The sequence below is a fragment of the Natator depressus genome, chromosome 7, assembly GCF_965152275.1.
Source record: "Natator depressus isolate rNatDep1 chromosome 7, rNatDep2.hap1, whole genome shotgun sequence".
Classification (NCBI taxonomy): Eukaryota; Metazoa; Chordata; order Testudines; family Cheloniidae; genus Natator; species Natator depressus.
This window is the reverse complement of record NC_134240.1, coordinates 60,321,899-60,349,786: the sequence shown is the minus strand read 5'-3', so window position 1 is coordinate 60,349,786 and position 27,888 is coordinate 60,321,899. Positions and strand designations below refer to the sequence as shown.

Sequence of the window (27,888 nt, the reverse complement as noted above, 5' to 3'; positions counted from 1 at the left end):
TCTAAAATTTTTGTCTGTATATGTATGCATTTATCTAGGTTCATTCCCAGTTCATTTGATATCTGTGCCTTTTTTGTTCATTAATCAAACTCCATTTCTTTTAAGCCTCAGAAAAGATGCTCAAAGCCTGGAAGGAAATGGAAGTAAAGGCCATCCAGTGTGCTGAGGTATGGGACTGAAACCAGGATGCTTGATGTCTCGGGGAGGGGGACTTGGCAGGCTGAGATACTGAAAATTTTTGCATTTGGGTCAGTTTCCCCTCTGAAGCTTTACCGAGGAATAACTTATGCAGCCACAGAAGATGTGTATGGTGTAGAAAACTCAAGGGACTCTATCAGGCAATTATAGCATGTTTAAAGGAACTGAATCATTGAGTCTGACCGATGAAATACATTCACTTACATAAATGTTAAATCATGACTTATTAAACTTAAGCTGTGGTGTGTGCCGTAGCTGAAGCACCTGTTCAAGATGCCTCATGTACTGAGTGAAATAGCAATAACAAAATTACTATTTCAGCCAGAGATCTTCCTCAAGAAACAATCCAACTGTCACCATGTTATTCAAATATAACAATTTATTTCTCCATTGTACTCTTTCCATTGTCTCCTTAGAGTCCATATTAGAAACACAAAATCATAGAAAACTATTACTCATTTGGGATTTGGGAGGTGATTTGGGAGTAATTGAGATTTTGTAGTCATTCCCACTTCCACAAGATTGACAGGGAACCAGTCACTTAACATTTTACCACTTCATTTTAAACTTGTCTTGACATCAGAGTAATTGAAATACCTAAACCCTCCACTTTGATGTTCTCTTTATAAGGCTCACTTTTCATTATGGAAGCATCTCTTATGATACTGTTCATAGCTTCCAAGGCCAGAAGGGACCACTGTGATCATCTAGTCTGATCTCCTGTGTAACACAGGCCACAGGACTTCCCTGAATTAACTCCTGCTTGAACTAGACCATCTCTTTTAGAAAAACATCTAATCTTGATTTTAAAATTTCTGGAGATGGCAAATCCACCACAAACCTTGGTAAGTGTCACGGATCCACAGGTTTGGTGCTACATCCTTAGCTTTTGAACAGTCTCTTGGAGGAATCCCCTTAGTATGCCAGACCCTCAGGGGGTCTCATTCTTCCTTCAAGGAAGACAATGCAGACTCAATGCATCCTTGATTGGAGGCTCCAGCATTCCTGCTTCACAGCATGAATTCTGCTCAGCAAGTCCAACTGAGAAAGACTCCTGGTAGAGACTTGTATACTCTTCAGGGACTAATGCACCCTAGCCAGTATTTCCAATGACATCCTAAACAGTGTTTTCAAAACAAAGTAGGATTTATTAGCGACACGAGTGAGGTAATATTTTTTTTCCCAGTCCAGTAAAAGATATTACCTTACGTACCTTCTCTCTCTAATATCCTGGGACCAACATGGCTACAAATACACGGCATACAACAATGTAGGATTTATTAGTCAATTGGAACACAGCGCTGGAAGTCCTTAGATTAGCAAAGAGAAATAAAGGTTAAAGCACAGTCCATTCAGGTCAGCCTAGAACATTTCACAGCCGAACCTAAATTTACTTATGGACAGTTTATTGCCCTTGCTCTTGTGCTAACATTGTCCTTTAGCTTAAATAGCTCTTCTCCCTCCCTGGTGTTTACTTCCCTCATGTGGTTATAGAGTGCAATCAGATCCCTTCCCAGCCTTCATTTTGCTAGGCTAAGAAAGCCAAGCTCTTTGTCTCTTCTCATCAGAGAGCCTCTCCATTCCCCTGATCATCCTTGCAGCCTTACTCTGCACCTCTTGCAGTTTTAAGTAATCTTTCTTGAACATGGGTGACCAGAATTGTATACAGTATTACGGATTCCTTGTATAATGGTATTAATACTTCCCTATCTCTGCTGGAAATACATCACCTTATACATCCGAGGATCGCCTTTATCCTTTTCATGGCCTTGGTACATTTGTGGCTTATAGTCATCCTGTGATCAATACACCCAGGCCTTTCTCCTCCTCTGTCATTTCCAACTATGAGCTCCCAGTTTATAGCAGAAATTCTTGTTTGTAGCCCCTAAGTACATGACCTTGCACGCTGTACTATTACATGTCATCCCATTTCTATTCCTCCAATCCTCTAGGTTATTCAGTTCTTACTGGATAATATTTTTCCTCCTCTGTGTTGATGCCTCCAAATTTTGTGTTGTCAGTGAATTTCATTAGTACATTGCTACTTTTTGTCCCCAGATCACTAATTAAAGTATTAAATAAGAACTGTCCCAAGACTGATAGTTGGGAGGTTCCACTAATAACCTTCTTCCAGGCACAACCCATTGTCCTTTCCTTTTTAGCCAGTTTATATTCTCGAATTCATCTAATAATTTCCAATGTGGAACTTGAAATCCAGGTAGATTTGATTGATTGTATTTTCCTGGTCTAGACTATCATTTATCTTACCTAAGAAAGTGGTTAGTGGTGTGATCTGCCTTTTATAAACCCATGTTGCATTTTGTCCTATTTTCCATTTACCTCCATGTCTTTAAAGAAAAGATTAATTAAAGTTTTTTCCAAAGTCTTGCATGCTATTGAGATCAGACTAACAGGTCTGTAGTTGCCTGGAGCCTTTTTTCCCTTAAACTGCTTTTGATAGTCTCCAGTCTATATGGTACTACTATCCATTTACAAGATTTATTAAAAATCCTTGCTGCCGAATTTGTAATGTGTGCCAGTTGGTCCAGTATTCTGGGATGGAGATTATCCAGTCCCTCCACTTTGAATTTAAAGATTGGATGGCTCTTTTTAAAAGATAAGCTCCAGCTCAACTACCAGATGTGGGTTTAATGCAGGAATCATTGGTCTGTTTTCAGGTCTGTGTTGTGCAGGAGCTCAGACTGGGTGATCATAATGGTCCCTTCTAGCCTTAACATCTGTGAAACCTTTATTCCACCACAATGTTGATTTTGCCTTGGAATTGTACTGTTTTTTTCTCCAAAACAATAAAGCATCACTTCATGTGTTCTGGAAGTAGTTGTGGGCCAGTCAGATAAATATATTGAAGCAGCTTTTACACAGTGCATTCAGATGGTGGAGGTGATTCCTATATTAGTGTTGCCTAACACTCTGCATTTTATTTATTTAAATAAAGTGTGTCCTGTGGAAGTGGGGTGTTATATAGAGTCCCGTCCCTTTCCACAAATTGCTCAACCTTTTTTTCTAGCAGGGGCCAGTTAGGAAAGGCTCAATTTAAAGGCTTCAGGATCTGACATCCATAATCCTGTTCTTCTGGATAGGGGAGTTTAGGGTCCTACCTCTGATTTTCTGGATGCCCATAAGATGCGGGGGGTTCCCTCTTGATCGTTGTGCTTGCATGACACAGGAAATGTGTCCTTGGTGCTACTGCCAGCACACTAGCTGAATTATGGTCTTTACTGCGGCTTCCCCTGTTGACCATTCTTTGTTCAAGTGTCCAGGATGATTAGAAAATGCTACATCTAGTGTTTCCTCTGGTTCTCCTAAATCAAGGAGGATGTCCATATGTTTCCTTGGTGTTTTTCCCCCACTAGCCTAGGTATGCCATTGTAATGTCCAGTGTCTGGGTCCCGGCAGATTTAGTTTGATGACTTGGACTTCGAGGTCCATCTCCCAGAGTAATTGGTAGACATTCTCTTCTCTGTCTATAGCTAGTACTGGAAGTCTTCTAACCAGTGCACTCTCGGGATAGCTTTAATGCCACGTCAGCATCTAACAGAACTTGTCTTTGGGTCATATTGGGTGGCTTGACTAATAAGGCTTAGTCTCAGCACTCTATTGCATGTTCCTGTCTTGAGCACCCTGAAGATGGAGCAGTGTTTTGATCCAAGTGCTGCTTCCACCTGGATTCTTTTTCTTAAGAATTAGGAAGTTAAGGTTGTCTTGTCAAACTCCAGTTGTTTCTCTTAGAAGGATAAGTGACATTTTTATTTTATCCTCAGGGTTTTTTCAACCCAGAGTACTTTTCAAAACTACTACCAGGTTTCTTGAACTAGTATAGTTGCTCTGTATCATCTCTGTGAGGGTACAACTTTTCTTTCTTACGGCTTAACTTTCATGCATTTCCAAGGAAACAGATGCAGTCACCTGGATGTCAGCAGAACGATCCAATTCCATTTGATTAGGACACAGTCCATCTGGAATTCAGATACCTAATACATATCCTTGCTGGCAAAATCAAAGATCTAAAAGATTCAAAATCTATCATCTCCTGATGACTCAGTTTAACTATTTTAAAAGAATTTAGGGAAAAAATCTGAACATCTACAAGTCTCAGAGCAAGGTCAACTCATTTGATTCCATAAGCTGGGTAGAAGAAATGGAACCTCTTATGAGAAGAATTGCAGATCTCTGGCAATCAAAGTGTATGTTGATCAGACACAAGGAGATACAACACCTTCTTCCAATGCTGTCTTTGGTTAGAGTCATTCAGTCTGCCATTCTCCCTACATGTGTCTCCTCATCTCATCCTGGTCTCTTCCATACCCCACACTTGGAGTAACAATATGTTCACTTGTCAACATGACTCCAGACTAGTAGATTCCTTCTACGTGTGAGAACAGACCATATGGACTTACCGCAAGTTTGTCTCCTCTTAACAGAGGGAATCACTACAGTGGCATTTTCCTATTCAGGTACATAGTTTATCTATTTATAGCTTTTTAAGTTTTGCAAGTTCTGGAAGCATCTCAACTTGGACTGTAATACAGTTCCACAGCTTATATATGGGAGCAGTTTTGGCACCAAAATTGAGACTATCTGCTGATTCTGTGGTCTTGTGGATGTGGTTAACGCAACAATGCTAACTCTAGAGGAATCCTTTGTTAGAAGAAGATATGTTTTCAGTTTGTTGGTATTGTCTGTGTCTATCCAAGGTGGTTGAGGGTATCGTACATTGTGTGGAAATTGGTCTGATTTCCGTAGAACTATAGCAGCAGCTGATCTAGTGAATGATTATTGTCCCTCAATGACAGCAAGACTCTCACTTTCAGTAAATTGTTTGTTCCACTCAGATTCACTTGTCTATTGAACGAAGTAATTTGGGGAATCTTTGTTGATTTTTATGTATTTCTGCTCCTGAAATTGTTTAATACGTGGACTGTCACTTTCCATTCAAAACTTGAGATCTATGGCGAGTTATTTTTTCTCATTAGGCTGGAGATATCGGATACCTAGATGAACAGATTATGGCTCTGCACACAGAGATTGTGGAACTGCAGAGGAGTCCATATGCAAGGCGCCAGGGAGATGTCATGGAGAGTCTGTAAGGAAAAGGGCTGTTCTCTCATACTTGTTGAAATCGTTTTACATTGTAACAGGTTTTATATATTTTGTTCTTTTTTGGTTTTATCCTCCATTTTGAAGAGGTTAAAGTAAGTGTGTGGGGGGTGGGAGGGGGAAGAGTGGGTGTGTTTACACTTCAGTACTCTAGAATTATATACCCAGGCTATTTGAAAACTGCACGCTTGAGAGAGCTAAGGTTTTTCTTGCTTTGTTTTTAGCCCAAAGAGGGAAGTAAACTTCATTGAGCCATTATTGTATGAAAATGACAATATTTTCTCAAACATCAAGTGTTTCAGATGTGGTTTTGGAGCAATAATAACATTTGTTTAAAAAACAACAACAACAACAACAACCTTGAACTTGAAAATCGTTAGTATATTCCACTTAAATCCTACTTTAAAAGAACATAAGGGTTGCAAAGTGAAGCACTCAAGTTAGGAAGTGCCAAAGTAAAGTTTGCACATGCAGTCTTAACTTTGTCCCTTTGTGCATACGTATAACCATATAGCCTGTAGTTACTGGATCTGTTATTTCCAAAGAAACTCTGTTCTATACAGTGCTCAGTGAATGTGTACTAACCGAGGTAGGTGTCTTCTCGATCTCTGCTTTATTCACTGTACATCCCTGAATGATTCCCTACACACTGTCCATCCTGGGCATTCTGGGGCCATATCTGCTTTGAGTTACGCTGCTGTCAATTCAGAGTAAGTGCACACATTTCAGTATATTTACTTTGGAGTGAAAGCAGCCAACGGGGGCAGGAGGAGGGGTGCTGGTTACTCTCTGATAATGGTAGTGGATCCAGCTGGCTTGGTGTGCAGTCTCCAGCAGTGCCACAGGTCTGATCAAGGCTGCAGACTACTGTCTGATGTGTTGATGAGTAATTTGTATCTTGAAATTGCTGGTTCGGGATTGGGGTTCAGAGTGGGTGGAGGAAGCCTACTTGAAACGGATAAGGGAAAAAAATGTGCTGCTGAGTATGTAACCAATTATCACATAAACCACAGACAGGCCGAGAGCAGGAAGAAATGTCCCTTCCCTTCCTGAGTAAGTGAATGTTTAGAGCCAGGAAATGAGAAGAAAGGATGATCTTGTGGCTAAGGCACTGGACAGAGGCACAGGAGATCTCGTTTTTTCCCCAGCTGTGTCAGGTTCCCTGTATGACTTTGGGCAAGTCACTGTTGCGGGGTGTGAAGAGCAGGCTATGTGCCTGGCCTCTTGGCAGTTGGGGGCTGGCAGGGGTGAGAAGCAGACTGGGGTATGATGGGGTGGGGATTTTCTCTCCATCCTTGTCTCAGATTTTCTCTCCTCTGTGTATTGATTTTTCAAGCACCAGTGCATACCAACAAGCACCGGGCTGGGATTAGGGCACAAGAGAGACTGCTGGATCTTCACCCTTGTTTGCACAGCATCTAAAACTTAATTGAGGGAGTTGAATGCTAATAAGCTCTCCTCCCCCTACATTACAGGTGCAATGTAGTGGTCTGCTGTCTAGTTTGGGGGTGCCAAGAAGAAGGCCATCTCTTAGCTATTTCCAGTGCTTATTTAACTCATGACGAACTGGCAATGGCTGTGTAAGCCCTTGTGATCTTGAGACATCAGCTGTTGTAATTCCCTCTTGTGGGGCTATCAGCAAGACTGATGCACCGCTTGCAGCTCGTTCAGATTAAACCACATGACAGCTTGCGAGTTTGAGCTGTTGAGCATATTCAGTCTGCATTGTGTTCTTTACATTAGTTGCCTATTAAGTGGCAGATTCAGTCAGTTATCCTTACTGGTTTATAAAGCTCTGAATGGGACTGGCTCTGGTTATATTTAAGACTCCCTTCTTGAGTCTCTATCTAATGGAATTTTGCTCTCCCACACCACCTGGTGCTTAGGGATTCTACCATCATGCCTGAAGCAGGCCTGCGGTCGAGCCTTGGCTGTGGCTGTCCCTGCAGTGTGGAACTCCCTCCTTCCTGAAATCTGGCTACTTCATCTCCCCACTCAAAAAACACCAAAAACTTGGTTTTTTCGGAGGTGTTTTTAAATTACTCCTGCTGTTGCTGCTGTTCTGTTTTTTTTTTCTTACTGTTTTTGTTTACCCACCCTGACGGTAATTTTGTTGAGGTTGGGGTATTTTCTGATAGTTAACAAGAAAATGCTGTTGTGGTTGTTCAGCAACCCCAGCATTTTTGTGGAGGAGGGTGCTCTATACATATATTATTACTGGGACAAAACACAGGACATTTGACTGGAATATGTGATTCCCTTGAAACTCCTCTGGGGGTGAGTAAAGGTGGGTGGGTGGGCTGGCCAGGGAATGGGAGATTCCAGGTTTATGAATGGTCTGCGTGATGGGAGAAACTAATCTGCTGTGAAAGATTATGCTGAACTTTTTGAAATAGGAAAGGGAGGATTTGACATGGCATTGGAAGCTTCCACATGTAGCTGCTTTTGAGTTATTTAAGGTAGGCAGAGTATCAAAACTTACTTTAAAGGGAGAAAGAAATGTACCTTTTTGGTGATCTCTTCCTCGTACTCTTCCCAAATGTCCACCATGGAACTGAGAGCAATCAAGGAAACATGAGTGCAAATGGGGAATTTGTCAGGCAGTTATACAGAAGAAAAGCAAACAAAGTTACTAAAATCAAACCTTCAATGTTTAAATGTTATATGGGAACAAAATCCTGGTAGATTTTATGGAAATAATAAATATGTTCAAAGTAATTGAAGAAAGCATAGAATTAATGCCATTTAGACTGAATATCAGCAAGGTAAATACAGAATTGTGAAGAAAAGGGGGCATCTTTTTAGGAAATGTGGACTTCAATCATGGAATGAATTGACATGGATTCCTAATGTTGGAGGGGCAGGATATCTATTAGTAAGATTTAAAAATTGGCTCTATCTTAATAAAGACCTGAATATGAAATCTTGTTACTCTTGAATATTACAGATGATCAGTTCCTCTGTGTGTGTGAATACATGTATGAAGTGATTTCTTCTTTTTGCAGTGAACAAAAAGCCATAGAACTATACAAGCAATTAAAACCAAGACCTCCAGGTATGGAACAGGCTTATTCTATGACCTACATGAAACTCAAACCTTGCAAGTAATCTTTGCTTTCAACAGTAAAGATCAGACTTTTTACATTACCATTTGCAGCAGGGCAGAGGGAATGCTGGGCAAGGAGGGGTGGAGATACACTTAGAGTGATGGGGTGGGGAAGACCGCAAAGTCTTGGTGGGAGCTGAGGGGAGTGGTTTGATGGTGTGCCTGTCCAAAGACATAGGTGGTGAGTGGAGGAAATGTCGGCAACGTTTGTGAGTTGTGTAAATAACATCATATATCAATTTCACTACCAAAAAATTACATGGCCCATAAAATGTAACTTGTTTAGTGATTCTTTTCATTACACGTTCTTTTATATAGTGTCAGAACTGCCACACCCCTTAACTTTGGCCTGGACCTGACCAGGTGGGTCTGGGGTAGAGGAGGTAGGTGTCATGATGTATATATCAGTCCGGTGTTACATAGCATCAACTATAAGGTAAAAGGTGATAGGGTTCTGGTCTTGTTGTCTAAGGCTTAATTGCTCCAGGGCTGTGCATGCTGTTAACCCTTCTTAGTCAGTTACTCAGGTTTTTAGAAAATCATGCAGCTCACCAACCCAGCCTTGTTGCTTAGATCTTATTTTAGTGTGGGATGGTACCGTCAAAACCTTCTATGCTACTTACAGCGCTTTCAGTTTGTCAGGTCACTGTCACTGGCCAAACCCAAGCAGACACCCAGATGAGAGGGGAGAGAGGAAGAACAGATGCTCTAATGTGATTGTAGTGCCTTGATGGGCCACACTGAGAATGTCTACCCTATTACTTACAGTCTGCCCTGAGTGAAACAATCTGCCAAACTGGTGGTTTATTCTAAAATTAGATTCACCAAGCCAGTAACAAAATAGCTTCTGAAGTATTGCCACCCTTACTTTTGTGCTGCTGCTGTGACAGTACTGCTTCAGAGTTAGGCAGCTGGATGGCAGCTGCTGCTCTCCAGCCATTCAGCTGGGAAGGCAGCGCAGAAGTAAAGGTGACAATACCGTTTTTCATGGCTGTGAATTTGATAGGTCCCTAACCATATTTAAAGTTCTACCACTCCCAAAGGATCAGATACATTGCCCACCAGGTCAACTAATATTTTAGATCTTACCCAAATGCATGCTTACAACCAATCCTTATTAACTAAGTCTAAGATTTATTAATATATATAAAATATATATAATATATATAAAAAGAAATATGTATTTCTAAGAGATCAATATACATACAAATGTGTGTAAAGTTCTTAGGTCAGCTTCGTAGCTGAGATGGTAAGGCTGCTGATTTGTAAAAGTCTTTCTGGAATCCATATAAAAAGGTTACAGTCCAATAGGCAGTCCAGTTATAGAGTCTGTTCACGTTCTTCCATAAGAAATTCAGGGTAAACCCGGAAACCTCAGTCTTATGGCTTAGACCTTCCCTGTTAAAGTTTAAGCAGACCTGAGATGAAAAGGATCAGGCCCAAAGCTTCCTTTATAGTTGAAGTAGGTAGGGCACTGACAGGTAACTCTACCATGTGGGCTTTGATGAGAGTGAGCTGACAGTTTGTGATCTCTATTCAATGGGTCCTTTCACAGACAATACTTCTAGCAACAGCCATTCAAACTCTCAAGACAGTTCACAGGTAGTTACTATTTGGAATTACAAGCTTTGAGAAGAGATGAGGACAATAATATTATTACACCACCAGTTCCATCTAAATGATAATATCCCCCTTTGATCTCTGAGTCAATAGAATATAGTAATGAAGCATTATAAGATAGGAACAGGATTTAGCAACTACAAGCTAACCAGATCACATTGTTAGATTTCTACTGGGATGCAGGCAAACAGATACATTTAGCACTTACTCTTTGATTCTCTAACCATACAGGCAAAAAGGATATTCTAGACTACTTAACATGGCTTTGATAACTATCTACGAGGAATGGCCCTGAGCGTTAGACACAGAGAGGAAGAACGCTTTTTTTCTGAACTGGTGATGGGGGTGGTAGTTACTGTGAGCCTCAAGCTGGAGTCACACCTCTTCCACTGGGTAGGGGAGTCCTGTCCCTGGTTAGAAGGTTGGGCTGGAGCTGGTGGATGGTGTTTCTCCCTCTTCCTGTGCCAAGAGCCAGGAGGACAATGTCAGGGGATTAGGCAAAAGCCACACCTCGGTCTGGTTAGGTAACCCTGAGAAACATCATGGCCTGAGGTTGACAAGGCTCAAGGCTTTATAGAACCAGGAGTAGATGCAGAAAGCAAAAGTCAGACATGGAACAAACAAAACGACCAAAACGCAGTTGTGCCACACCCTGTCCCTCCAGTTACCCTAAATGTTATGCTTCAGTTCATGGAAACCCATCAGCCGTCCTCCCAGAGCTTCCCAGTGGCCTTTTTAACCCATGCGTATGGAATTGTTGAGCAAGATCACTATGACGGACACTGCTGTCCTAAAACCTCACCAAGAGCTCAGCCTTTGTAACCGTTTCCTATATGGCGGAGGTGGTCCTACTGCAGTAGTACCTAGAGTTCCCCATCAGGAATGAGGGCCCCATTGTGCTGGTCACTGGACATATAGAAAAAACAAAGGCAGCTTTTGCCCCCTGAGAAGCTCACACTCCTAGTAGAAGGAGGTGGAACAGATGGATAAACAGTCAAGTCCTTCTTAGCATTGCTCTGGTTAAATGATTTTTTGGCTTTTTCTCAACGGTCTGGAAAAATAGCTCATAGGCCTTAAATCCATTAATCTATCTGTGGTAGCCAGTCCTGTGTCTGATTTCACTCCCATGACCTCGTCAAGTGTAGCTGATCAAGCTAGCATGCAAAAAATAAGTCTGTCCATGGCACCACAAGTGATGGGAGGGGCCAGGCATCTGTGTATATACCTATGGGCTTAGACAGGCACATATTCAGATGACTAGTTGCCCCACCACCACTTACAGCTATACTTCTATTTTTAGCTCTCTAGCTAAATGAGAACTTGCGCGGTTATGCCTCTTTGAGTTGGAAGTTACACCTCTAGCTCAAAAATTAGATGGACTTTTAGGGAGTGCTTTGGTGGAGGCCTGGAGTGGGAGTGCTGTGGAGATTGTAGCACCCTTCTCTCTGAATGTCCCAACATGTGCATATTTACATACTCACATGTGACATTCTCTTCATTTATTAGTTTGTTACAGTTATTATTTTGGGGGTTTTCAAACGTTTATCAGGTGTTTCCTGCTTACTTAATAATTGTATCCTGGGCTAAACAAACTCTGAAAACTGAAGTCCAAGTCAAGTTAGTCCCAGGTTTCCATTTTTACTGCGTTGATGAGTCTCAAGTTAGTGCTACACTGAAATCATAGAATCATAGACTTTAAGGTCAGAAGGAACCATTATGATCATCTAGTCTGACCTCCTGCACAACACAAGCCACAGAATCTCACCCACCCACTCCTGTAACAAACCTCTAACCTATGTCCTCCAACAAGTGACCCATGCCCCACGCTGCAGAGGAAGGTGAAAAGCCCCCAGGGCCTCTGCCAATCTGCCCTGGAGGAAAATTCCTTCCCGACCCCAAATATGGTGATCAGCTAAACCCTGAGCATGTGGGCAAGACTCACCAGCCAGACACCCAGGAAAGAATTCTCTGTAGTAACTCAGATCCCACCCCATCTAACATCCCATCACAGGCCATTGGGCATATCTACTGCCAATAGTTGAAGATCAGTTGCCAAAATTAGGCTATCCCATCCCCTCCATAAACTTATCAAGCTTAGTCTTGAAGCCAGATATGTCTTTTGCCCCCACTGCTTTCCTTGGAAGGCTGTTCCAGAACTTCACTCCTCTGATGGTTAGAAACCTTCATTTAATTTCAAGTCTAAACTTCCTGTTGGCCAGTTTATATCCATTTGTTCTTGTGTTCGCATTGGTACTGAGCTTAAATAATTCCTCTCCCTCCCTGGTATTTATCCCTCTGATATATTTATAGAGAGCAATCATATCTCCCCTCAGCCTTCTTCTGGTTAGGCTAAACAAGCCAAGCTCTTTGGGTCTCCTTTCATAAGACGGGTTTTCCTTTCCTCGGATCATCCTAGTAGCCCTTCTCTGTACCTGTTCCAGTTTGAATTCATCTTTCTTAAACATGGGAGACCAGAACTGCACACAATATTCCAGATGAGGTTTCACCAGTGCCTTGTATAACGGTACCAACACCTCCTTATCTCTACTGGAAATACCTCGCCTGATGCATCCCAAGACCGCATTAGCCTTTTTCACGGCCATATCACATTGGCGGCTCATAGTCATCTTATGATCAACCAATACTCTGAGGTCCTTCTCTGTTTCTTCCAAGTGATGTGTCCCCAGTTTATAACAAAAATTCTTGTTGTTAATCCCTAAATATGACCTTTCACCTTCAAAATTTTTTCCAAGACCTTGCATACTACAGATGTCAAACTAACAGGCCTGTAGTTACCCGGATCACTTTTTTTCCTTTCTTAAAAATAGGAACTATGTTAGCAATTCTCCAGTCATACCGTACAACCCCTGAGTTTACAGATTCATTAAATATTTTTGCTAATGGGCTTGCCAGTTCCTTTAGTATTCTTGGATGAAGATTATCTGGGCTCCCCGATTTAGTCTCATTAAGATGTTCAAGTTTGCCTTCTGCTTTGGATGTGGTAATATCTACCTCCATATCCTCATTCCCATTTGTCGTCCTACCGTTATCCCTAAGGTCCTCATTAGCCTCATTAAAGACTGAGGCAAAATATTTGTTTAAAAAGGTCTCTATCCATATCCAGATCGGATCCCGGCGGTCTGTAGCACACCCCAAGCACTATCCCAGGGGAGGCTCTAGTAGCTTTCTTCCCCAATGTGATTTTTGCCCAAACTCAGAAATGCTCCTTCTACCTTTTGATTCATGCACTCTTGTGACTTTTCTTCTATGCCCAATGTCCTTGCAATTCCTCATCCTCATGCCCACAATAAACATGATCGCTTTCTGGCATCTTCCTTTCCTTGCCATTGCATCTAACATTCTTAATCTTTCCCTCTGCTCCTCCTTCCCCACTTTTTAAATTATCCTGGCTGGCGTGATGGTGGGGAGGGTGGCAGAAATTGAGACGTCTCTGAATATTGTGGCGAGGGTATTCTAAGGGCAGTCAGAGGAGGGATTTTTGCATAGCTATGTGATGGGTAAATAGCTGTAGTCATTATGGAAAGTAGTGCTTGGGCAGAGTGCCTGGAATTGTATAGCGAGTGTGGAGAGGTGGGTGATTAGTGTCACCTCCCCTGTGCTCTGACTGGTTCAGATGATTGATGTGTAGTATAACTGCGTGCACCAGAGAAGGCTTTTTGATTTAGTAGACTTAACCCCCTTCTTTTTTAATCGGGTCATAAATGATCCGGAAAAAAGGATAAACAGTGAGGTGGCAAAATGTGCAGATATAAAACTACTTAAGATCATTGAATCCCAAGCAGACTGTGAAGAGCTATAAAAGGATCTCTCAGAACTGGGTGGCTGGGCAACAAAGTAGCAGATGAAATTTAGTGTTTATAAATGCAAAGTAATGCCCGTTGGAAAACATAATCCCAACTATACGTATACAATGATGGGGTCTAAATTAGCTGTTGCCACTCAACAAAGACATCTTGGAGTCATTGTGGATAGTTTTCTGAAAACATCCACTCAATGTGCAGCAGCAGTCAAAAAAGCAGATTATGTTGGGAATCATTAAGAAAGGGATAGATCATAAGAAAGAAAATATCATATTGCCTCTATATAAATCCACGGTACGCCCACATCTTGAATACTGTGTGAAGATGTGGTCGCCCCATCTCAAAAAAGATATATTGGAATTGGAAAAGGTTCACAAAAGGACAACAAAAAAGATTAGGGGTATGGAACGGCTTCCGTATGAGGAGAGATTAATAAGGCTGGGACTTCTCAGTTTGGAAAAGAGACTACTAAGGAGGAATACAATTGAGGTCTATAAAATCATGACTGATGTGGAGAAAGTAAATAAGGAAGGGTTATTTACTCCTTCTCATAACACAAGAACTAAGGGTCACCAAATGAAATTAATAGGCAGCAGGTTTCAAACAAAGAAAAGGAAGTATTTTTTCACACAACGCACAGTCAAGCTGTGGAATTCCTTGCCAGAGGATGTTGCGAAGGCCAAGACTATAACAGAGTTCAAAAAAGAACTAGATAAGTTCATGGAGGATAGGTCCATCAATGGCTATTAGACAGGAAGGGCAGGGATAGCGTCCCTAGCCTCAGAAGCTGGGAATGGGTGACAGGGGATGAATCACTTGATGATTACCTATTAATTCCCTCTGGTGCACCTGGTATTGGCCACTGTTGGAAGACAGGATACTGGGCTATATGGATCTTTGGTCTGACCCCGTATGGCCACTCTTATATTCGTATTTAGGTCTCTATTTCTTTGGCAGAGCTTGTTGGGTAAAATCCTTCTTTGACCTGTGGGTTTGTGTCTGAACTGTTTGCTGAGAAGCACTCTGCTAACCAGACGATTGGTATCCCTTCCAGATCACGCCTACAGTGACAGCACTGACATGGTGAAGATTATCGTGCAGACAGTGCAGAGCCAGGATCGAGTTCTCAAGGAGCTCTTTGGACACCTTAGGTACCAGAAGAGCTTTCCTTTCTGGAGGAAAACAGAGACAAGATGCAACTTCCATCATTCTGAGCTGGAGACCTTTTAACATACTAATTCTGTTGGGGAGCAGAGAGAGCCCTTGCATACATATTCCAAGAGCAAAATCTTCATTCAGAGACTGTTCAGATTGCTGAAGGGCACATTCCCATCACTGTCCCTAAACCTTCAAAGCTAGTAAAGGGGAAGATCTGTCTCAGAACTTGCTATACATCCCCCTCAAATTATCTGTTGTCAGTGAGGCACTGCAGCTCCCCACCATGAATTGCTTTCCCCTTCAAGGACATGCAGACACTCTATACTCCTCACATTCATTTGACTCATACTGTAACACAACCCCTTAACGCTTTCCCTAAAAGCATTTCACATCTCCTCTGGGAACCTTCTCTCAAGAAACAGTACATATGTGACTGTTGCTGAGGTGGAGGGGTCCATGGCAAGAGGTTTCTTTGTGAAGAAAGACTAAAATACAGCAAATTCTAAGCCCTGAAGCCTTCTTGCTTTGAACTTTTTGTGCTGTGTACCTTGATCATTAGACCCGAAGACTTCCAGGAGCCACCATGGTCCTAAAGAATCTTTCAGTTGTGCATCTGTGCCTGCAGCTATCAGTGTAAATGCTGAGGGACAAGTATATGTTTATCCAGTTTTTCCTTAAATAGCAAGATGTAAAATCAGTGTAGCCACATTGATTCTTCCAAAGCCTGTGCCCCACTGAATGGCAAAGTGATTGTGATTTCTCCTTTGTTACAGCAAGCTGTTAGGCTGTAAGCAGAAGATTATTGATTTGCTTCCAAAGATTGAAGTGGCTCTGAATAACATCAAGGAGGCTGACAGCTCTGTGATGCAGATGCAGGGAAAAAGGCAGAGGGAGATCTGGCATTTGCTGAAAATAGCTTGTGTAAGTGACTTTAGGATTGAAGTCTCTAAACGCTAACAATAACCTCTTTAGCCAGGCAGTGTGTGACCTGTCAGATCTCTGATGGTTGGTAAAGTGTTGTGGAAGGTTTGAAGCACTATGTGCTGAGTATACAGGAATTGTTCTGTGGCTTATGCATGCTGTTTATTATTTGTTACAGTGACACTCAGAGGCCCCAGCCAGAATCAGGGCCACGTTTTGCTGGGTGCTGCACAGACACACAGCAAGAGACAGACAGTTGCTACCCTAAAGAACTTAGTCTAAATAGCCAAAACAAGGAAGAAGCCTGCTGTGAAGTAGCACATCTGCTTCCTACATTGCTGCTGTTTTGCTGGGGAAGCAAAGACAGACTGTGTGGCTGGAGGAGCACCAGTCATATCAGTTTGAGTCTCTGCTCCCCAAGGCTACCCCCTCAGGTCCTGCGGAAGTGCAAGCCTTGCATCTCCCGGCCACTTGCCTGTTCAGTTCTGAAACCGTATACAGCCCTCCCAGGCGAGGAGGGTTACTATAGTGCTTGGCCTTGGGAGGGCGAGTGCCATAGGTGACTTCAGCTTAAAATGTACAGTATGTGCAATGTGGGTGAGTTACTGTGGATGTGAGAATCTTTAACACTGGCAATTCATCGCCCTCTGGGGCTTGAATTCGTTGCCTTGATGTTTCATTGCCATAGCTTTTGCATTAATGTACATTTATCTTGAATGATGCTCATAATGCACTATTTGCAGGTCTCTTGGCTTGTATACACAGTATAAACCCAAATGAAGCAGGACTAAAATCTGTGTGTCCAGTGAATATGTGCAATGAAAATAATTCTGCTTCTATCCTAGACTCAGAGTTCTGCTCGATCTCTTGTGAGTTCCAGCATCGAAAGTGCAGCCACACCTCCAACTGCTACATGGTTGCCTCCGAACTCCTCTGGCAACATACCCCATCCCCTCTCTTCTATGGCAGCTCCTAGAGATGGGTAAGAGCCAAGGAGGGGAGGTTATTGCTAAGACCAGTCTGCCTCTTTTCTGAAGAGTATACCTATTTTATATGCAAAAGCTCTGAAAGCTTGCCCTCCCTCACTGAGTTGTAGTGTAGACAGGCTCCAACTGTGATACATTAGCACGTTGGACTTCTTGAAAAGCACACAGCTTGTGTGCTGCCTGGTACGTTTTGGTAGAGTAACTGTGACTTTAGACATACCATTGTGATGGCCATGGTGTAAGAACCAGAATAGAATAAGGCTGGCCTATGAAACACTGTGAACCACAATCCATCCTCTCTTCTTGTCCAAGTCCTCTTGTTGGCAGAGGCTGCCTGGCCTTTCGTTAATTCTGATTAAAGCTGGCCGCATTTGGTGTCCATTGCAGCTGCAATAGCCTGAATCTTCTTCAGTTCAAGTGGACTCTGATTGTTCAGTTTCTCTTGACTGATCTGGAGCTGGGGTCACTGAGGTTGCCTGGGCTCAGGGCAGCAATTAACCTGTGATCTTGAGCTCCCGTTCAGTTGATTGTTGGTGAGTATGTGGAAGGACAGAGTCCTAATACATCTCGTATGTTACAACCATACTGAATATCAGAATCAGAAACGAGGCTGAAGTCTTGTTCTTTTATGAAACTTGCTGGCCCCGATTGCTGCTCTTGTGATGCTATGAGGGTCCACCCAAACTAGCAGGGGGTTCTGGCACCACCTGCTTCTGTGCTGTGCAGCTTTGGCTCAGAGCCCACATACCAGCAGCCTGTTCACTGCACAATGATCTCACCTTGGTTTCCACCCACCTGGTTACTCCTTGCAGCTCTTTCAATTCTGAGTCTCCTCAAAACAGTGTCCAGTTGCTCTCTCGGATACCCAGAAGTTGTATGTGCTGCCTCCAAAGAGACAGAACACACACCAGCCTGTTAGTTTAGCTGAGGACTTCACCCTTTAGTTTAGTAGACAGCACTGAGATGGTTTTGTAGTAAAACAAGAGCAAGTTTTATAACAAAGAGCACATATTTAAGTGATAAGAATAGAAGACACAGATGTGGTTACAAGTAAAACAAAACAAAACATGCTTTCTAGTAACTAAAACTTAACTTCAGCAAGTTCCTAGAGACTTCAACTCACTTAGCTAAAGGATCCACCTTTTTCAGATTACTAGAGCTCTATCCTCTTTTGTCTGCCCAGTGATGGATGCCAAAATGGCTTTATGCTTCCGCTTGTATTTCCCAAAATGTGTTGTCTATTTCAAGAGCAACGAAGGCTTCCTGGAGTCTGGGCTCCATCATGATAGCTAAGCCGTCTTCCCCTTCGCTCATTTAGCTTGATGGCTTTGTTAACTTTATATGTAGATGTACTTTTCCTCTGAGATGTTACCTGGCTCAATTTACCCTGGAGATGCAGGAAAGCCGTTGAGATGACATTCCTTTGTCTAGGACAGGCTGGATTTATGCACTCCTTGCAAAACGTCTTTTTCCAGCACACATGTATCATTCTTTATACACCACCTGTTACATACATCACGTGATAATATTAAAGACCAGCATCTTACTGGTTTGCATACCTTACATGATGCCTTGTATTTACAGATTATGACAACACTGTGTTGAGGCAATGAATGTCAGGCCTGATGTGAGTTATGGTATGGTATGCCCTCTGCCAGTTCGCATTGAGGGACTTCCTGGGTTACACCTAACTGCTGTAAAAGTTCTTGTCTTAGCTCAGAGCAGTGTGCTTCTTTGCAGGCACCCTACAATGCCGAGATCATATCTTTAAAAATGGGTAGTTGCTGTGTCCTATTTGTTGAGTCTGTGGTTGAATCTGGTGTATCTGCTGTCTCACCAAAACTAGCTTTTTCTTTAATTTATGTTCAGTGAATCTAGTCAAGTTGTACACTGGCAGAGGAAAAGTAATGTGCGCCGTAGAGTTACTCTTAGGCCACTGGAAGTTGGATCAGGAATCTCTTAAATTGGGTTTATCTGTGTGAAAAAGATTCATGTGATGTCATTCACTCTAGAGGCAGGACAGGTTCTTTGTAGCCATGCTGTAGCCATGCTGGTCCTAGGATATTAGAGACACAAAGTGGGTGAGGTAATATCTTTTATTGGACCAACTTCTGTTGGTGTGAGAGACAAGCTTTTGAGCTTACCTGAAGAAGAGCTCTTTGTATGTCTCTCTCACCAATAGAAGTTGGTCCAATGAAAGATATTGTCTCACCTACCCTCTCTCTCAAAAAAAATTCTTATTTATTTTAATCTCCTTGACAAGAGCTAATTCACATAGATTTTTAGCAGTTCATTTTATTCTTACATTTCCTAACCTCCAAGATGTCGCTTTCATTCCCAACAGGTTCTCTGCTTACTATTAATAACTTTTTTGAGGTGGTTATTCATCCAGCTGGGTCTGGAGTCTTTCCCTACAAGATTTTTTTCCCTTGCTTGGAATGCAAATTTCAGACAGTTTTTTGAATAGTTGATCTGAAGAAATTGCAAGCCGCCTCCAACTCTAAGTCTTTGAGCTCTTTAGCCCAGTTGATTTCTTTAATTAATTCCCTTAATTTTCCAAAGTTTTCCCTTTTGAAATGAAAAACCATAATTGATGCCTGGTTTTGATTATCCTTCCTTTTAGTTGAAACTGAATCACTCGATCCAAGGTTATTTCCTACGACCAGCTCTTTTATGATGTCCTCACTACTTATCAAAACCAAGTATAAAATTGCATCACCTCTTGTTAATTCAGTGACAAGTTGAAAATGAAAACTGTCATCTATCGCATCCAAGAATACCTGGGCCATATCAGCATTAGCAACATTTATTTTTCAATCTCTATCCAGCAAGTCAGTCTCCATTATGACACAATTCCCCAAAGTATTTATCTCTCTAATAATATTAGAGATCTGTATCCATATCTGAGTCCAGCCCTGAAGATCTGTTGCATACCCCAACCATATCCTAATAGAACCTCTTTTATAATCCTTCCCCAAAATTATTTTGACCCAAACAGATTCAGTTTTATATATACTATCACATTGTATTTAACAGTTTACTGCATCATTGATATAGAACTCTATCCCTCCACCTTTACCTTTATTGCTATCTTTCCTAAACAGCACATACCCTTCAATGCCTGTATTCCAGTCATGAGCACTATTCCACCATGATCTCTTATCCCTATAATATCTGGTTTGGCCTCCTGCACCAGTAGTTCCAGTTCCACTGTTTTATTGTCCTGACGACTTGCATTCATGTTCAGGCATTTCAGTTGTTTCCCTCAAACCTCACCCAGCTTTCTAGCTGAATTAGGTATACTCCTTTTGCTAACTGTAACACCTGCCTGACTACTATTCCAATCAGTGTGTACTATTTTTCTCCTTGTTGTACATATTCTTCCCTTGTGGTGTTCCATTCTTCCTCGAGTCCTTGTCTATATGTGCTCCACATGCACTGGAGATCAGAATGCTTTAGTCAACAGTGTCCGTTGGCTGCAGCTGCTTCCTGCATAGCCTCAAGCTCCTCCCCTGTGAGGTTATAAAAGGGGATGGAGTGACCAACTGAACCCTCAATTCCTTTCACCACTTTTGGCTGTGAGATGATGCCAACTGACAGTGCCATCTCATCCACTCACACATTAGTTTATCTATAAATAGTTTAGTTAGTGGTAGTTAGGGTGTATTGTAGTAGTTGATGGGTTTTAATTTAATAGTATTTTTTTTATTTGGTTTGTTTTTTTCCAAGTAGGGAGACCTCCTTGTGTCTGTTTAAAATTTCTGAGGTTTTAAATGTTTGTCATGTGAGGCTGTTATGCATCTTAATAATGCTCATTCCAAGGCTATGTCTACACTACGAACTATGATTGATTCAAGTTACATGGGTGTACAGCTGCCAAAATTAGTATATCACTCATGCGCATTCAAACTTGTCTGCTTGCGTCAGAACTGCGTGTAGTCACCAGCCGTGCTTGTGTCGATGCAAAGTGCAGTGTGCCACAGGTAGGTATCTCACTGTCTGGCACAATGCCTTTTGGGAAATTTTTGCAATGTGTTGTCAGATAGAAACAACTTGCCCAGAGATCTCTGGGAGCTGGGGGCCATGGTCCCAGCATGCAACTTTCTCCATTCAATAATGCCATCCATAGTCCATAATTTTCATACCATTTTTTAAAAATCCCACAAACCTGTGCAGCACTTCTTGATGTTTCCCAATTATGTCTATTGCCTGGGTGAGTGAGATGTTAGGAAACGTTTAAGGATTGCAGGTCCTTATCCGAAGAGCTGCTAGATCCAGAGAAAACTGTGTGAAAACTTTATCGGTTAGAGAAATCAGCGAGGCCTGCATCAGACTGTAACATTACCCAGGGTACAATCTGGACAGTTGAACAGCTTTGTACCCATAACTGGGGTGCCTTTTACACTGTGTTGCTATCAGAACAGCCAATTCTTGCCTGTTCACGGAGCCTTCAGCATGCAGATTCACTCCCAGCTAAATAATGAGCACCCTGACCAATCACTCATGAATTACATACAGGGCAACACCCGCAAGCTCTCTAGTCCCAGCCTTGTTCCCACAGAGATGCGCATCTTGTACTGCTCAGTACCTTTCTGAACAGTATTAGATCATAGGAAGTTTTAACAGCTCTACTGGGGCCTCCATTCGACTCTCTTGCATCCTGTCCACTGCCACCTCTGTCTCAGAAAACTGCATTCATGATAGCCATTACCTGTCAGGAGGGTGGGTGAGTTGCAGGCCCTGATGGTGGGGCCTCCTTACATGCAGTTCTCCAAGGACAAGGTAATGTTCCAACCACACCCAAACTTCTTATCCAAGGCAGACTCTTTCATTTGCACAGGCTGTGTATTTGCCTGTATTTTTCCCTAAGCTGCATCGTTCCCTGGAGGAGTAACACCTCCATACGTTAGACTGTGGTTCTTCGACATGTGATGCAGACATGTATTCTAGGGGTCATGTGTGCACCCCACATGCCGGAGACTTTTGCCTAGCAGTACTCTTACACTGGTAGCGCTCATGTCTTTGTACAAGATGTTACCACCTAGAGATGGTCCGCACAGAAATTTTGTCCCTTCATGCAATCCGGATACGATATGAACAGGCGAGGCAAGCATCAAACTGTTCAGTCCTGGTCAGATAAAAGGCTAGACAGATGTGTATTCCACAATGGACCCTCTGTCCCCTCTGCATCAGAGTCTTCCTCTGGACGTTTGGTGCAAAGGAACTGAGTGTTGTTGCTTGTGAATCACCTACCTGGTGGAATATATTCATCTGCATCTACTCGAAGAAGAAACAGTTACTTATAGTAACTGTGGTTCTTTGAGATGTGATGCAGACGTGTATTCCACAACTCACCCTCTATTCCTCTGCATCAATGTCTTCCCCTGGGCGTTCAGTGCCAAAGAACTGAGAGAGGTTGCGGTGGTGCTGCCTCATATATTCAGGAGAGGGGCTACAGACATGAGTGCCACCCCTCTAAGGGTATGTCTACACTACGGAATAAGGTCGAATTTATAGAAGTCGGTTTTTTAGAAATCGGTTTTATATATTCGAGTGTGTGTGTCCCCACAGAAGTGCATTAAGTGCATTAACTCGGCGGAGTGCTTCCACAGTACCGAGGCTAGAGTCGACTTCCGGAGCGTTGCACTGTGGGTAGCTATCCCACAGTTCCCGCAGTCTCCGCTGCCCATTGGAATTCTGGGTTGAGATCCCAATGCCTGATGGGGCTGAAACATTGTCGCGGGTGGTTCTGGGTACATATCGTCAGTCCCCCCTTCCCTCCCTCCGTGAAAGCAAGGGCAGACAATCGTTTCGCGCCTTTTTTCCTGAGTTACCTGTGCGGACGCCATACCACCGCAAGCATGGAGCCCGCTCAGGTAACCGTCACCGTATGTCTCCTGGGTGCTGGCAGACACGGCACGGCATTGCTACGCAGTAGCAGCAACCCATTGCCTTGTGGCAGCAGACGGTACAATACGACTGGTAGCCGTCCTCGTCTTGTCCGAGGTACTCCTGGTCGCCTGTGTGAGGTCGATCAGGAGCGCCTGGGCAGACATGGGCGCAGGGACTAAATTTTTAGTGACTTGACCAGGTCATTCTCTTAAGTCCGGCAGTCAGTCCTATTGAACCGTCTTATGGTGAGCAGGCAGGCAATATGTCCTTCTGCACCGTCTGCTGCCAGCCAAAGATGTAAAAGATAGATGGAGTGGATCAAAACAAGAAATAGACCAGATTTGTTTTGTACTCATTTGCCTTCTCCCCTGTCTAGGGGACTCATTCCTCTAGGTCACACTGCAGTCACTCACAGAGAAGGTGCAGCGAGGTAAATCTAGCCATGTATCAATCAGAGGCCAGGCTAACCTCCTTGTTCCAATAAGAACAATAACTTAGGTGCACAATTTCTTATTGGAACCCTCCGTGAAGTCCTGCCTGAACTACTCCTTGATGTAAAGCCACCCCCTTTGTGGATTTTAGCCCCCTGAAGCCAACCCTGTAAGCCGTGTCGTCAGTCGCCCCTCCCTCCGTCAGAGCAACGGCAGACAATCATTCCGCGCCTTTTTTCTGTGCGGACGCCATACCAAGGCAAGCATGGAGTCCGCTCAGCTCACTTTGGCAATTAGGAGCACATTAAACACCACACGCATTATCCAGCAGTATATGCAGCACCAGAACCTGGCAAAGCGCTACCGGGCGAGGAGGCGACGTCAGCGCGGTCACGTGAGTGATCAGGACATGGACACAGATTTCTCTGAAAGCATGGGCCCTGCCAATGCATGCATAATGGTGCTAATGGGGCAGGTTCATGCTGTGGAACGCCGATTCTGGGCTCGGGAAACAAGTACAGACTGGTGGGACCGCATAGTGTTGCAGGTCTGGGACGATTCCCAGTGGCTGCGAAACTTTCGCATGCGTAAGGGCACTTTCATGGAACTTTGTGACTTGCTTTCCCCTGCCCTGAAGCGCATGAATACCAAGATGAGAGCAGCCCTCACAGTTGAGAAGCGAGTGGCGATAGCCCTGTGGAAGCTTGCAACGCCAGACAGCTACCGGTCAGTTGGGAATCAATTTGGAGTGGGCAAATCTACTGTGGGGGCTGCTGTGATGCAAGTAGCCCACGCAATCAAAGATCTGCTGATATCAAGGGTAGTGACCCTGCGAAATGTGCAGGTCATAGTGGATGGCTTTGCTGCAATGGGATTCCCTAACTGTGGTGGGGCCATAGACGGAACCCATATCCCTATCTTGGCACCGGAGCACCAAGCCGGCGAGTACATAAACTGCAAGGGGTACTTTTCAATAGTGCTGCAAGCTCTGGTGGATCACAAGGGACGTTTCACCAACATCAACGTGGGATGGCCGGGAAAGGTACATGACGCTCGCATCTTCAGGAACTCTGGTCTGTTTCAAAAGCTTCAAGAAGGGACTTTCTTCCCAGACCAGAAAATAACTGTTGGTGATGTTGAAATGCCTATATGTATCCTTGGGGACCCAGCCTACCCCTTAATGCCATGGCTCATGAAGCCGTACACAGGCAGCCTGGACAGCAGTCAGGAGCTGTTCAACTACAGGCTGAGCAAGTGCAGAATGGTGGTAGAATGTGCATTTGGACGTTTAAAGGCGCGCTGGCGCAGTTTACTGACTCGCTTAGACCTCTGCGAAACCAATATTCCCACTGTTATTACTGCTTGCTGTGTGCTCCACAATATCTGTGAGAGTAAGGGGGAGACGTTTATGGCGGGGTGGGAGGTTGAGGAAATCGCCTGGCTGCTGGTTACGCGCAGCCAGACACCAGCGCGGTTAGAAGAGCACAGGAGGGTGCGGTACGCATCAGAGAGGCTTTGAAAACCAGTTTCATGACTGGCCAGGCTACGGTGTGAAAGTTCTGTTTGTTCCTCCTTGATGAAACCCCCCGCCCCTTGGTTCACTCTACTTCCCTGTAAGCTAACCACCCTCCCCTCCTCCCTTTGATCACCGCTTGCAGAGGCAGTAAAGTCATTGTTGCTTCACATTCATGCATTCTTTATTCATTCATCACACAAATAGGGGGATGACTACCAAGGTAGCCCAGGAGGGGTGGTGGAGGAGGGAAGGAAAATGCCACACAGCACTTTAAAAGTTTACAACTTGAAAATTTATTGAATGACAGCCTTCTTTTTTTTGGGGCAATCCTCTGTGGTGGAGTGGCTGGTTGGCCGGTGGCCCCCCCACCGCGTTCTTAGGCGTCTGGGTGTGGAGGCTATGGAACTTGGGGAGGAGGGCGGTTGGTTACACAGGGGCTGTAGTGGCAGTCTGTGCTCCAGCTGCCTTTGCTGCAGCTCAACCATACACTGGAGCATACTGGTTTGGTCCTCCAGCAGCCTCAGCATTGAATCCTGCCTCCTCTCATCACGCTGCCGCCACATTCGAGCTTCAGCCCTCTCTTCAGCCCGCCACCTCTCCTCCTGGTCATTTTGTGCTTTCCTGCAGTCTGACATTATTTGCCTCCACGCATTCGTCTGTGCTCTGTCAGTGTGGGAAGACAGCATGAGCTCGGAGAACATTTCATCTCGAGTGCGTTTTTTTTTCTTTCTAATCTTCACTAGCCTCTGGGAAGGAGAAGATCCTGTGATCATTGAAACACATGCAGCTGGTGGAGAAAAGAAAAGGGACAGCGGTATTTAAAAAGACACATTTTATAAAACACTGGCTACACTCTTTCAGGGTAAACCTTGCTGTTAACATTACATACATAGCACATGTGCTTTCGTTACAAGGTCGCATTTTGCCTCCCCCCACCGCGTGGCTACCCCCTCAACCCTCCCCCCTCTCTGTGGCTAACAGCGGGGAACATTTCTGTTCAGCCGCAGGCAAACAGCCCAGCAGGAATGGGCTCCTCTGAGTGTCCCCTGAAGAAAAGCACCCTATTTCAACCAGGTGACCATGGATTATATCTCACTCTCCTGAGGATAACACACGAACGGATGTTGCTTGAACGCCAGCAAACATACACTGCAATGCTTTGTTGTACAATGATTCCCGAGTACGTGTTACTGGCCTGGAGTGGTAAAGTGTCCTACCATGAAGGACGCAATAAGTCTGCCCTCCCCAGAAACCTTTTGCAAAGGCTTTGGGAGTATATCCAGGAGAGCCGCGAATGCCAGGGCAAAGTAATCCTTTCACATGCTTGCTTTTAAACCATGTATAGTATTTTAAAAGGTACACTCACCGGAGGTCCCTTCTCCGCCTGCTGGGTCCAGGAGGCAGCCTTGGGTGGGTTCAGGGGGTACTGGCTCCAGGTCCAGGGTGAGAAACAGTTCCTGGCTGTCGGGAAAACCGGTTTCTCCGCTTGCTTGCTGTGAGCTATCTACAACCTCGTCATCATCATCATCTTCTTCGTCCCCAAAACCTGCTTCTGTATTGCCTCCATCTCCATTGAAGGAGTCAAACAACACGGCTGGGGTAGTGGTGGCTGAACCCCCTAAAATGGCATGCAGCTCATCATAGAAGCGGCATGTTTGGGGCTCTGACCCGGAGCGGCCGTTCGCCTCTCTGGTTTTCTGGTAGGCTTGCCTCAGCTCCTTCAGTTTCACGCGGCACTGCTTCGGGTCCCTGTTATGGCCTCTGTCCTTCATGCCCTGGGAGATCTTGACAAAGGTTTTGGCATTTCGAAAACTGGAACGGAGTTCTGATAGCACGGATTCCTCTCCCCATACAGCGATCAGATCCCGTACCTCCCGTTTGGTCCATGCTGGAGCTCTTTTGCGATTCTGAGACTCCATCATGGTCACCTCTGCTGATGAGCTCTGCATGGTCACCTGCAGCTTGCCACGCTGGCCAAACAGGAAATGAGATTCAAAAGTTCGCGGTTCTTTTCCTGTCTACCTGGCCAGTGCATCTGAGTTGAGAGTGCTGTCCAGAGCGGTCAAAATGGAGCACTCTGGGATAGCTCCCGGAGGCCAATACCGTCGAATTGTGTCCACAGTACCCCAAATTCGACCCGGCAAGGCCGATTTAAGCGCTAATCCACTTGTCAGGGGTGGAGTAAGGAAATCGATTTTAAGAGCCCTTTAAGTCGAAATAAAGGGCTTCATCGTGTGGACGGGTGCAGGTTTACATCGATTTAATGCTGCTAAATTCGACCTAAAGTCCTAGTGTAGACCAGGGCTAAGAGTACTGATAGGCAAAAGTCTCTGGCCTGCAGGGTGAATGTGTCTACCTGGAATACACGTCTGCATCACATCTTGAAGAACCACAATTACAGTAAGTAACCATTTCTACATCATGCAGTATTAATGACCAGAGGGTCACCAGTTTTTACAAGATGCTTTTTGGATAAATATTATGACAGCAGCTTTAAGGTGCAGTGAGTTTGGCAGGCCTGGTAACTATTGTATTTACAGAACAGTGAGTCTTTTGCCATTTGCCATCAAGGGGCTCTTAAGGTCATACTTGGTTACTCAGAATTTTAGAAATTGGCTGCTTCAGATTAGATCCCAGGTAATTCATGATATTTCTATTCATCTTTGAGGTCTCCAGTATTATGGCACCTTTTTGGAACTCTGCTCTGTCCTGAGTGAAGTGCAGGATATTATTGTGCAGTGAATCATTCCTAACTTAATCTTTGCCCTGTGGATGGTGGCTGGAAGCCCTCTGTCAATCCCTTGGCATCAGCAGAGTGGCATGCCAAATACAGTTGCAGAGTAACTTTTTGAATTGCAGATAAACTGCTGTAAATTTATCTCCTCCTCTCCCTGTCCTCCTTCCGGAGGAGTGGGTCAGTCACAGTTTAAATCTGCCCCCTTATGCCTTTTTTATAGGGATGTTTTTGCCCGTGTGATAGAAGAGAATCTGAACTATCTGGACCGCTTTAGCACTATCATTCAAGAGGCAAAACAGGAGCAGAACAGCAGCATGATGGTAAGTCTGTTTCTATGATTCAAAGGCTTGATTTTCAAAGCTGTCATTGGCTTGGAAGCTTTTG

General features: G+C 43.9%; 2 protein-coding genes across 2 annotated transcripts in view; one reads left to right on the top strand and one right to left on the bottom strand.

The window, feature by feature from the left end:
- CHUK (component of inhibitor of nuclear factor kappa B kinase complex) overlaps nt 1–27,888 on the top strand; it is a 90,683-nt gene that overhangs the window by 52,866 nt on the left and 9,929 nt on the right. Inside the window, exons 14-20 of the mRNA XM_074958614.1 lie at nt 106–167; nt 5,193–5,302; nt 8,322–8,371; nt 14,918–15,014; nt 15,795–15,942; nt 16,788–16,924; nt 27,725–27,824. Coding sequence (XP_074814715.1) covers nt 106–167; nt 5,193–5,302; nt 8,322–8,371; nt 14,918–15,014; nt 15,795–15,942; nt 16,788–16,924; nt 27,725–27,824 — 704 coding nt within the window. The remainder of the gene's footprint in view (nt 1–105; nt 168–5,192; nt 5,303–8,321; nt 8,372–14,917; nt 15,015–15,794; nt 15,943–16,787; nt 16,925–27,724; nt 27,825–27,888) is intronic.
- On the bottom strand, nt 25,061–26,920 carry LOC141991277 (uncharacterized). Its single transcript, XM_074959592.1, has 2 exons — nt 26,134–26,920; nt 25,061–25,554 (listed from the first exon to the last, which is right to left on the bottom strand). Exons 1-2 carry the CDS (start codon nt 26,714–26,716, stop codon nt 25,061–25,063), a joined length of 1,077 nt encoding a protein of 358 aa, XP_074815693.1. The 5' UTR covers nt 26,717–26,920.